The 12,732-nt window shown below is 45.1% G+C and overlaps 1 protein-coding gene across 1 annotated transcript in view; it reads right to left on the bottom strand.

The window, feature by feature from the left end:
* The window catches only part of WDR93 (WD repeat domain 93), a 46,401-nt gene extending 33,704 nt beyond the window's left edge, over window positions 1-12,697 (bottom strand). Inside the window, exons 1-5 of the mRNA XM_046009266.1 lie at window positions 12,679-12,697; window positions 10,194-10,523; window positions 9,100-9,292; window positions 7,621-7,685; window positions 1,260-1,338 (exon numbers count right to left, since the gene is read on the bottom strand). Of these exons, the coding sequence (XP_045865222.1) occupies window positions 1,260-1,338; window positions 7,621-7,685; window positions 9,100-9,292; window positions 10,194-10,481 (625 nt within the window). The 5' untranslated portion in view covers window positions 10,482-10,523; window positions 12,679-12,697. The remainder of the gene's footprint in view (window positions 1-1,259; window positions 1,339-7,620; window positions 7,686-9,099; window positions 9,293-10,193; window positions 10,524-12,678) is intronic.
* Window positions 12,698-12,732: the final 35 nt, after the last annotated feature.

The raw sequence follows: 12,732 nt of genomic DNA on the forward strand, positions 1-12,732 counted from the left end.
TCAGTCGTTAAGTGTCTGCCCTTGGCTCAGGTCATGATCCCAGGGTCCTGGGATCGAGCCCCGCATCAGGATCCCTGCTCGGCGGGGAGCCTGCTTCTCCCTCTCCCACTCCCCCTGCTTGTGTTCCCTCTCTTGCTCTCACTCGCTGTCAAATAAATAAACTCTTTTAAAATGATAAAAATCAAACTAAGAGTCACTTGAATAAAAGATTTTGGAGTTCTGTCAGTGCAGGGATAATTACAGCAGGTAAGAGCCAACGACGAATGCTAGAATGGGTGGGTTGTACTCTAAAGGGATGCAGGATATATGCATAGTCTCAAAGTATCTCCCCCCAAATGCTTATCAGTTACTGTGGTGGTTTCAACATACGCCCCCAAATTCTTTGATTCTTCTGCCTCCAGGAAGAGAAGCTTAAATCCTTTCCCCTTTAAGTGTCACCTGGACGTAGTGACTTGCTTCTGACATAGTATGGGATGGGAAAAGCAGTATCTTAGTGGGGGAACCTGGCAGATACCAGTTACCTGGGTGATATTGCTGGCACAGACCCCCGACAGACAACGACAAGAGCATGTCACCTCTGTGGCATCTCCCCCAAACCCTTAACCGTGGTTGAATCATGAGAAACACAGCAGGCAAATTGAAATTGGGGGACCTTGTGCAAAATATCTGACTGGTATTCTTCAAAAGTGTCAAGGTCCTGAAAAACAAAGACTGAGAAATTGTCACAGATCAGAGTAGACTAAGGCAAGATGACTAAATGGAATATGATATCCCGATTGAGTCTTGGAACAAAAATTTAGTGGAACAACGGGCAAAACCTGAAGAAAAAAACCACCACCTTTAGTTAATAGTATTATATCGATGTCATCACTCAATTGTTTTTTAAAGATTTTATTTATTTATCTGACAGAGAGAGAGAGATCACAAGTAGACAGAGAGGCAGGCAGAGAGAGAGGGAGAAGCAGGCTCCCCCCTGAGTGGAGAACCCGATGTGGGGCTTGATCCCAGGACCCTGGTATCATGACCTGAGCAGAAGGCAGAGGCTTAACCCACGGAGCCATCCAGGCGCCCCGGTCATCACTTAATTTTGACAAACGTACTGTGGTCACGTTAAATGTTGGTATTGGAGAACCAGGGGAACCCTGTACCTACCTTTACAACTCCCGTAAATTATTTCTAAATAAAAGGTTTGAAAAGAGGTGGTTATCTGGAAGAGACTACAAATCTGAACCTTCTTATCAGCCCGAGGTTAATCTCACCTTGTAGGAGGAAGGCCGCAAAGCCCCCTCCTTGAGAGATCTCCCCCTTCATACAGGTGGTTTGCTTGCTGGCATCATCCTGAAGAGAAGAGAGGGGTTGATAGAGTAAGGTCAGCCTGACGATGGAGAGGAATGTGTTTCGGGGTCTTTTGCGGGTCACACCAGGGAACATAAATCCTCTTAGAGCTTGAGACATGAAAAGATGCCTCAAATTGCTTCTAACTTCCCATTTCTGTACAGCTGGACAAGATCATATGTAAAGAAGTGGAATTTCAATTTCCCACCTAAAGGTTTTGGATGTATTTCCTGGTTTCTTAAATACCAGAGATTAGATGACTCATAAACAATAGACCTTTATCTCTCACAGTCCTGGAGGCTAAAAAGCCAAGATTTCCAAAGATTTCAAGAATCTGGCAGATTCAGTGTCTGGTGAGAGCCCGTTTGCTGGTCTGTAGACTTGCTGCCTGCCACCTTCTCGGGTGCCTTCACATGGTGGAAGGGTTGAGGGAGCTCTTGGGGCTCGTCTAAGGGCACTAATCCCATTTAGGAAGGCTCTGTCTTCATGATCTAAACCTTTCCCAAAGACCCCACCTCCTAATACTCACACCGGAAATTAGGATTTTTCAACCTGAATTCTGTGGGGACACAAACATTCAGTCCATAGCAAGAAGAGACTGTAACCCTTGTATGAAATTTGCTCAAATTTCAGGCCAGCTGAGAGACTCAATGTTTATGGTTGTCTGTGGCCTGCTTTTTCATTTTCTTAATTGTATCTTTATAATAACAAAGATACTTATTATTAAGACCTTTGGGGCGCCTGGGTGGCTCAGTGGGTTAAAGCCTCTGCCTTCGGCTCAGGTCATGATCCCAGGGTCCTGGGATCGAGCCCCGCATCGGGCTCTCTGCTTGGCTGGGAGCCTGCTTCCTCCTCTCTCTCTCTCTGCCTGCCTCTCTGCCTACTTGTAATCTCTGTCAAAAAAATAAATCTTTAAAAAAAAAAGACCTTTATTAATAGGTGCTTGCATTTTGTTGACTTTTTATTTTTTTATTTTTTTTAAAAAGATTTTATTTATTCATTTGACAGAGAGAGAGATCACAAGTAGGCAGAGAGGCAGGCAGAGAGAGAGGAAGGGAAGCAGGCTCCCCGCGGAGCAGAGAGCCCGACACGGGGCTCGATCCCAGGACCCTGAGATCATGACCTAAGCCGAAGGCAGCGGCTTAATCCACTGAGCCACCCAGGCGCCCCATTTTGTTGACTTTTTAAAAAAAATCAAGTTGTAATGTTTTATTACAAATTAAAAATGAGGTGCTTAAAAACCTCAACTTGGTAAGGGGCAGCTGGGTGGCTCAGTTTGCTCGAGCATCTAATTCTTGATTTTGGCTCAGGTGGTGAGATCAATCCTTGCATCTGGCTCCACACTGGGCATGGAGCCCGCTTGGGATTCTCTCTTTCCCTCTCCCTTTGCCTCTCCCCCACCACCCCAGACTTGCTCTCTCTCTCTCTCTAAAACAAACAAACAAACAAACAAATAAATATCTCAACTTGGCTAGATATGAAACAATTTTAAAACCTTTAAAGGTGTGTTGAGAAAAACCAGACTTTTCGAAAAACCCATCTGGTATCACCAAAAAGAGACATCTTTAAGTAAAAATAAAAACCAGATGCTGCATAGATGATGCCACTAGTTCTGTCTGTCAATAGTAGCACTGGGCACTACAAGCACTTAAGGTCTTCAGCTCCAATCTTTCGTTCACCTCTTATCACTGGGATGTCATAATTTCACCCCATCCCCCCACCCTACCCTTCTTGCAACCACCAATTTGTTTTCTGTATTTAACAGTCTATTTCTTTTTTTCTCTGTTTTGTTTCTTAGAGTCCACATAAGAGTGAAATCATATGCCATTTGTCTTTCTCTGTCTGACTTATTTCACTTAGAATTATACCCTCTAGGTCCATCCATGTTGCGAATGGCAAGATCTTATTCTTTTTTATGGCTGAGTAATATTCCATTGCATCTGTATTTACCACATATTTTGTATCCATTCATCTATCAATGGACACTTGGGGCCTTCCATAATTTGGCTATTGTAAGTAAAGCTACAGTAAATACAGAGGTGCATATAGTTTTTCAAATTAGTGTTTCATTTTCTTTGGATAAATTCCCAGCAGTACAATTACTGGATCACGCGGTATTTCTATTTTTAATTTTTTGAGGAATTTCCGTACTGTTTTCCACAGTGACTGCACTGACTTACATTCCCACCAACAGTGCACGAGGGTTCCTCTTCTCCAGCTCCTTGCCAATTCTTGTTATTTCATATCTTTGATTCTAGCCATTCTGACAGGTGCGAGGTGATCTCATTGTGGTTTTTTGATTTGTATTTCCCTGATCGTGAGTGGTGTTGAGCATTTTTTCATTTTTTCATGTGTCTGTTGGCCACCTGCATGTCTTCTTTGGAGACATGTCTGTTCATATCTCCTGCCCATTTTTTAATTGGATTATTTGGTTATGGGGTGTTGAGTTGCATAAGCTCTTTATACATTTTGGACACTCTTTATTAGATATGTCATTTGCAAATATCTTCTTCCATTCTGTAGGTTGTCTTGTCGTTTTGATGATGGTTTCCTTTGCTATGCAAAACCTCTTATTTTGGTGTAGTCTGGATATTTATTTTTTGAGATCACTCCTTGTCAGCTGACCGAAGTGCATACCGGGACAGGTGGTAAGCCTGCATTTGCTCAGTCCTGCCCTGCTCAGCCAGGGGAGCCATGATGCCTCACCTGAATTCTCAGCTGCTTCTGTCCCTTTGCCATCTTATGGCTTAGGTTCTCCAGGCATTTGCATCAGTAATAGAAGTTGCAGTGTTGAGGAGGCTGCTGACCTTGGGTGTCATCTCCTTGATCTTCCTTCTCCTCTTCATTGCTGCCCTCTCTAGGTGGTCTTTGGTGAGGTGGGCTCATTCCCCGATACAGATTCTCTCACTGGTCTACCTGCTTCTGCACCCTGCTTGTCAATCCCCTTCGTCCCTTCTGCACAGGAGGGTTGGCATGGTGTGATGGGCTCCCTAAGGGTCTCTGCCCACATGCAGGTGGGGACTGTCACCTGTGCCGCGCCCAGTGCTGTGGGGCCTGACCTTCAGGGGTACTCTCTGACCCCTCATTCCTTTCCCTACTCTCACAAGTCTGGAATCCCACTGGTAATTGCATGGAGGCCCAGCCCTAGACATGGACAGCGTTCCCCCTGGTTCTATTCTGCATTGATTGACTGCCTTGTGCTGAACTCCACCAGGGCCTATGACATGCACCACCTCTGCACACTTTCTCCTCCACCAACATCCAACTCTTCCATCTCTCTATCTCCTATATCGAAAAATCCCTTCTTGGGGTTACCTTTTATGGCAGTCTGCTGTCCAAATACATCTTCCTTGGTGTGTTGCTGCTGATGAAACCATGTCTGTTCTGCGCATGGAACCACCTGACTGGTCGCTAAACCTCTGTTGCTATGACCTCCTTGTCCCCACCAAGGGGGGCGGGGGCATGTGGGCAGGTGGCATGGGCGGGGACACTGCGGTGTGGGCGGGGGCATTGTGGAGGCCCCTGCTGGGACTCCGCTCCACTGCTCAGAATTGCTGTCACTCTGATCGGGGCCACCGGTGACAGCTGTGGCTCCCCTTGGAGTGTGAGGGTCACTGGGCTGGTGCCGGTGGGGCCGGTCAAGGCTCTCAGGGCCCCCCGTCAGCTCCTGCTAGAGAGTGAACTCCAATAGCATCTTTTGATGAGAAGTTTTAATTTTTTAAACTGCTTTATTAGGGATATAATAACATGTACCAACTACATGTTTAAAGTGTACAATTTGATGTTTTGACACATGTATATCTCTTGAAACCATCCCACAAGCCCATGAACATATCCATCACCCCCGAAGTTTCCTCCTGTCCCTGGTAATCATCCCTTCACCTTTCTCCCACCCCACCCCAAGCAAAAACTGATGTTCTCTGTCACTACATTAGTTCATATTTCTAGAATTTCATATAAATGGAATTATACGGTGTGTACTCTTTTTGTGTCTGACTTCTTTCACTCAGCATAATTAATTTAAGATGCATCCATGTTGTTATGTGCATTAATAGTTCATACTGTTGTGTGCATACCACAATTTGCTAATCCCCGCCCCCCATGCTGATGGACATTTGGGTAGCTTCCGGTTTTTGGCTGGGACACAGACAGCTGCTTATAAACTTTCACATACACGTGTTTGTACAGAGATACACTCTCAGTTCTCCTGTGTAAATATCAAGGAGTGGAACACCCAGATTGTATGGTAGGTGTACATTTAACTTTTAAAATAAAACTGCCAAAGGGGTGCCTGGCTGGCTCAGTTGAATGAGCGTGTGACTTTTGATCTCAGGGTTGTGCATTTGAGCCCCACATTGGGTGTAGACATTACTTATATTAAAAAAAAAAAAAAACTTAAAAAAAACCTGCCAAAATAACTGTACCATTGTATTTAACCACCAGCAGTGTATGAGAGTTCCGGCTGTTCTGGATCTCTGCCAACAGTTGGCATGGTCACTCTCTTGAACTTGAGGCGTTCTAATACATGTGTCATGGTAGCTCGCTGTGATTTTGACTTGCGTTTTCCCAATGACTGAGAATGCTGAGCAACTCATTTACTTTCCATCTATCTTCTTTGGTGAGCCATCTTGTCTTTTCAAAGCCCTGCCCATTTTGAAAACTGGGTTGTTTGTTGCCTTATTGTTGAGTTTGCGTCTTGAGAGTTCATCGCATGTTCTGGATACAAGCCGTTCATCAGATAGGTGATTTACAATTATTTTCTGCCCATCCGCGGCTTGTCTTTTTATTCTTTTGCCGGTGCCATCTACAGAAGAAGCTTTTAATTTTGATGAAGGCCAACTTACTAATTCTTGCTTGTATGGATTGTGCTTTTGATATTGCTGCTAGAAACTCTTCGCCAGTCCCAAAGTCACGAGACTTCCTCCTATGTTTTCTTCTAGAGGTTTTATGAGTTTAGATTTTACAGGTAGACCTATGACCCACTGCAAGCTAATTTTTGCGTATGCTGTGAGAATAATAAGTTTTTAACTTTGATGAAGCCCAATATCAATTTTTTCTTTTCTATTTAGTGCTTTCCATGTTCTAAAATCTCTGCCTTCCCCAGGCGCCTGGGTAGCTCAGTGGGTTAAGCCTCTGCCTTCAGCTCAGGTCATGATCTCAGGGTCCTGGGATTGAGCCCTGCATCAGGCTCTCTGCTCATCAGGGAGCCTGCTTCCCCCTCTCTCTCTGCCTGTCTCTGCCTACTTGTGATCTCTCTCCCTCTCTCTGTCAAATAAATAAATAAAATTTTTAAAAAATGCTATAAGAAATCTTTGCCTTCCCTGAGGTGGCTAAAATATTTTCCAGTGTTTTCTTTAAAAAGGATAATGTTTTTAGCCTTTACATTTAGACCCATAATCCATCTCAAATTGATTCTTATATATGGTACAAAGTAGGGTGGAATTCATCTCCCCTCTAGCATTCCAGTATCATTTGTTGAAAACACTTTTCCCCACTGACTTGCTTGGATGCCCATCAGTGGTATTTTTTACAAGACAAACTGCAGTTAAAAATCTACTCTGAGCAATATCCTCTCTCTTTTTTTTTTACTCCTCGATTCACGAAACACTTTCTGAGACCCTACAATAGATAGGCAGTGTGTTAGGAACAAGGAATATGTGGGTGAAACATGGGTGAATAAGAACACGTCTCCTGCCCTCAGGATGGTTATATGCAAGAGAAGAAGTAGTCATACAAACAAACAAGGATGGAAGGTAGAGAAAATACTACAACAGAGATTCTGTTCTGTATGGGGGTGGACAGAGGAAGGAGAGATCGGGTCCTTAGGGGCATATCGGGGCAAGTATCTCAGAGGAGATATCTGAGCTGCTCTTAAAGGAAATGTAAGGGAATGAGGGAAATTTAAGAGGTACATGCAGTAGGTAGGGAGGCAAGGGGAACACTCTGAGCAGGGGGAACAGCATAGGCAAGGGGACAGGATGGGAAGCAGCCTGGAAATTGTAGGGACTTGTAAGTATTTGCTGAATATATTGGTCTGGTGCCCATTCTGGACTGGAGATCCTTAGTAACTTTCCTCTACCGAAAACAGGGTAAATAAATCCACAGCTTTCAGCATGTGCCCTCAGTTGGTGGGGGGTCTCTAAATTGGATATTTCAGAGAAGGCTCTCCATCCAGAGAGTCTCTGTCTTTCAACTCTAGGACAGGTGTCGTCCCCTCCATAGTAAAAGTCAACTTCATTTGCTACAGCTTTTGGCCCAGTTCTAGGGGAAGCAACAGAAACTTACCACTTCATTGACGGCCTTGATGAGGAAAAGACCATCCTTGTAAAAATAGAACAGTCTAGCAATGCCTGAAACAGAGAAGGTAAGACAGACAAATGAATCAAAGAAGAACTGGAATTTTAGATCTGACTTTCTGAATTATCAGCTTGCGCTCACGGGTCCTTAAGCCTCCTCCTGGCCTCTCGGTCTCCCTGGCTTCCTCCACTCCTGACTTGACATGTCCTGGGTTCTCTCTGCCTACCGTGGTCCATCCTCTGGTCCCGGAAGCCTCTGTAAGACACTCCTAACTCTCTCTGACACCCATAATCCAGAAAGACAAAGGCAAACAGCCTACTCTGGGTGAAGGTCTAACTCAACCCAATAAACCTCCATGGGGTATCTGCTGCAGGACCACAAACATGGAGGGACAGCCAAGGCGGTCTCTGCCTTCACATGCATTACACTGAGGTCACACAGACATGAAACCCAGCGGATGTAATGCAGTGTGATAAAATACGATCCTATCTTTAGACCAAATTCCTCTTGAGTTCAACGTTCCCCCTCTAGCTGCCTCAAAAAGCGCATGCTCAAACTTAGAAAAGAGTTTCCAAAATTGAACCAAGAATACCCCTATATCCCTCAGCTCACTTCCCCAATGATAGCATCTTACAAAACTATAGCATGATTTTTCCTTTCATTGTAACAGCCCGTGCCTTGGTTCAGACCTTCATCATTTCTCTCCTTGACGAAAGCAACAGTTCTACTTGGTCTCCCTCCCGCTCTCTTTCCTTCTTTCTCCCTCCCTTCCTTTCTTTCTCTATCACTCTCTCTGTCTTTCTTTCTCTATCACTCTCTCTGTCTTTCTTTCTCAACAGAAGATAGGTTTATTTGGGGATAGTATAGAATTGCACCCCCGGACAAGCCAACTACGACACAACCACATCTCTTTCTCTCATTTTGACTTACTCCTACCACGGCACCCGTCCTAAAACACCAGTCTGGTCGGCTCACTCTCCTGCAGAAACACTGTCCTCCACAACACTGTCTATGGCTCTGGGTACTCTCGTCCCCATGAAGGCCTGGTTCAGCCTCAGGCTGAGGGGAAGAAACGATCCCTACTTTATTTGAGCAGTGGGATTTCTGAGTGCCCAAAGGGTGTGAACTCCGGGTCCATGCTGGCTGGGCAGCATCCTGCCTGTGCCATTCTCCTTCTACATCATCCCAAGTTAAGTTATTTAACCACAATGCCTCAGTGGCTTCTTCTGAAAAACAGGGTTAAGTAATTCTACTTGCCTCCCAGGGCTGTTGTGAGGGTTGCATGGGTCAACTTATGAGCAATGTTAGACTCGTGCTTTGCACACTATCATGTTCTGTGCGTGTGAGTTAATACTATGTGACCAGGGAGAACGCCCCACTCATACCTGGAAAGGAGATTAAACTGGAACAGTCTACAGATCACTATACATTTGGCTAAAAAAAAAAAAAAAGAGGAAGAACATGTACCCATTTCATCCACGGGAACAATAAGTATTTCACTCCCCAAATCTGTGGCCCAGATGGAAGTGACATCCACCTTAAGTTTCTCCCAACCATATACTCGTTTGGCACTGTACAGATTATAGATGGAGAATCCTTTGGCTCCTCCAATAAAGACATAGTCTTGGGAAATCGCCATACAATTTGGCATTTTGTTGAGCTGGGGAAACAAAAAACAAAGGAAGAAGGAATGATTTTCAGCTGCCACCATCTGCAAGAACGTGAGCGAACTTTTCAAGAAGGCATGGGGGCCCCTCCTAGGTAGAATATCAGCCCCAAACAGTGCTCATCTAAGTATCTTGCCCAAGCATCAGGAAAGTCATAGCATTCTACTTTTATGAGAAAAGAGCCGGAGAAAACAAACAAGTTAAGAATAAGTACACATTTACAACACTAACCATGACCACAGGTCCTGTGATGGGTGGACAAGTGGCCCTGTTCCCTGCACTTTCATCATCTAGAATGCCGTGGAAATGCTGAGATACTGGCAGATTCCCAATCACCAAGCAAGAGAGTGATTAAAGTATTCAGAAATATTTTTAAATAACAACAAAATATAAAAGACTTTCTGTATAATCTCCTACTAATCAGAATACCCATTTCTCCCAAGCAATTACTAGATCCATTTTATTTATTTATTTATTTATTTATTTATTTAAATGCCATGCTACTTGCTGGGTAGAGAGACCATTAACCATGGCTGTCTTTTTTTTTTTTTTTAAGATTTTATTTATTTGACAGAGAGAGATCACAAGTAGGCAGAGAGGCAGGCGGAGAGAGGGGGGAAGCAGGCTCCCCGCTGAGCAGAAAGCCCGATGCAGGACTCTATCCCAGGACCCTGAGATCATGATCTGAGCCAAAGGCAGTGGCCCAACCCATTGAGCCACCCAGGCACCCTACTAGATCCATTTTAATCAACATCAGCAAGCCTAGTAATCTTTCAGAAATGCACCTGTCTTGATGAGGGAAGGTTCCTTGTAGGAGTTCCTTCCCTGGATCAGGTATTTTCATTTATCAACACTCTACTGGGAAACAGGGACTCCTGGTCAGCTCCTCCATACCTTGCTTTCTACAAGTGGAGCGTAGGTGGTGGGCTGGGTCCGGCTGAGCTCAACTTCTCTCCGTGCCTCCCTTTCCTGGATAACTTCCCAACACTTGTCAAACAGAAGGTTCACCATCTTGTTGATCATGCGGTAAGGCTGTGGCAGGGCATCCACTTCCTCACCCAAATCTATGAACACATAATCATCGTCATCATCCTTCGGCCAGTCCTTCTCTGTTGGGGATGGCACCTCGAGCACCCCCTTTCTCATAAAATTGGAGACTTGACTTCCTCTGGGGATTGACATCACAGAAGCTGGCACCGGGAGCGTCTAGGAAACTCGGAAAAGCTGATGAAGGAAGCAAGCAAAGGTCCTTTGAGAAAAAAGAGAAGTTACCAGAAGACAGCACATCCCCCTCTCTAGCACAAAAATCCCTGGGAACTATTTATTCTAGAGACTGCCACTTTCCTTATTTATCACAGGATTTTTACCACATTACGAAACTATGCCCTTTATATAATAAGGAGATCAGCAGAACTGGGTATTAAGGAGTCACATCTTCCAGAATAGCTCAAGATGATGGGTGCTACGACACAGAGAGAGGAAATGTGGCATCCCTGTTGCCTTTCTCCAGCTCCTGCTCTAGAATTCAACCTCTCTCCAACAACTTAGGTCTTCTCTTCCTTCTTCCATCTCTGCAGGTGGCTGACTATGCCCAGGCCAGCTGGGTAGTGAGCCAGGACTGCTCTCCTTCCTTCCACTTGTCTCTGACCAGATGCCGTCCAAGCACTAAGAATCCTTGCTGTCTCATTTGGTCCTTTCTCTCTAGGCCCACTGCTACTAACTGGCAGTTCTGTAGACAGAGTGCCCATGGCCTGTGAGATTTTTCAAGGCCCTCTAGAAATGTTTGAGACTTAGGGGGAAAAAAATGGACTAAAACAAAACAAAATCCCCATGAAATGAAAATAATTAAATATTCACAAAAATATCACAACTTATCAGCTCTAGGCTGTGTGTGTGCATAACGTTTCGGTCCATAGAAAAGGACAAGTAACCTGAACTTCATAGAACTCAAAACTGTACAAATTATTAAAAGGCTCTCAAAATTACAGGTAAATAAAGGCATTTAATGTGGCACAGGGGGTCCATTCTGAGATGATTCACATGTAGTGGAGTGGGGGTCTTGCACTGTCAGAGTGCTGGAGGGCCTGGAACCCTTGTAGAAACCCACTGCCATCCTCCTACCTCACCCGTTACGGTTCATCTGTGATGTTTCTGGTGCATAGCTAGAGGCGCTAGCTTGAGCCCCAATATGACAGAAAAGAGCCACCTGAAATCACGGGTGGGAACAGTAAGCTGAGCTCCCACAGGGCCAGGAATTATGCCAGTTTCCACCCAGGAGAATGGGAAGCCTCAGAATTCACAAACACTGGGTGGAGTGATCAGAAGGTCTTGCTAACCAAGGGAAAAATAAGCCCTGGAATTAACATTGCTCTGGTACTGCTAATCAAATCTTAGAAGTGACAAGATCAAAAAATTGCTAAGTAACTTCACTGCATACCAGAGCGAACTCAACAATATTTATAGGAATACAGAAATATTTTATTTATTTATTTGACAGAGATCACAATTAGGCAGAGAGGCAGGCAGAGAGAGAGAGGTGGAAGCAGGCTCCCCGCTGAGCAGAAAGCCCTATGCGGGGCTCCATCCCAGGACCATGAGATCATGACCTGATCCGAAGGCAGAGGCTTTAACACACTGAGTCACCCAGGTGCCCCCCAAATAAATATTTTTTTAAATAATAAAAAATAACCATATGGTATATGGGTCTTTATTTGTAATCCTCCCCCTGGCCTGCAAATGTTAAGGGCAGGCCTGACCAAGGGAATAAAGGTTACAAAAATAAACTTTTTGATTGTAAGGGGTCTATTTCATAATATTACTATTATGGAGCGGGTGGGATTCCATGTCTTCAAGCCCCAAAGAACCAACGCTCAGTGCTGCAATTTCGCCGGAATCTATTTCTGCCTCAACTTTGTTCCTATTAGCCCCTCTAGGATTTCCTCGCGTGGCAGCTTGAGTACTCAACGATCCGAACAGAAAATTCTCCCACTTTACCTGGCTCTCCATGCTAGAAATACATGTCACGCATTGGGTTATCTCTGCTCTATTGCCTACCCCAAACCTGGAGCTGGGGTTACTCAAGGGAAACCGAGGTACAGAGGTGGGACATGATTAGGTCCCAAAATCCCCAAGCAGAGCCTCAGGGTACTCTCCATTCGGGATGCCGCATGGGGTTTCTGAGTTCTCAGGATCTCCAGAAAGGTCAAAGGCTGGGGAGATTCCCCCACCCCGAGTCCTCCTCTAACAGACCCTAGATGTCAAAGAGCTTCGGGAGATTCCCCCCCAGAGTCCCCCTCTAGGAGACCCTAGACGTCAAGGGGCCTCCAGAGACACGCGGGGAACCGCTGAACCCAAGCGGAGAAGCCAAGTTTCCCCTCACCTGGGCCAGGAGCGTGGCGTCGCCTTAGTAACCGCCACTTCCGGCCCGCACCGG

The sequence above is a fragment of the Meles meles genome, chromosome 6 (genome assembly GCF_922984935.1).
Source record: "Meles meles chromosome 6, mMelMel3.1 paternal haplotype, whole genome shotgun sequence".
NCBI classification, from domain to species: Eukaryota; Metazoa; Chordata; class Mammalia; order Carnivora; family Mustelidae; genus Meles; species Meles meles.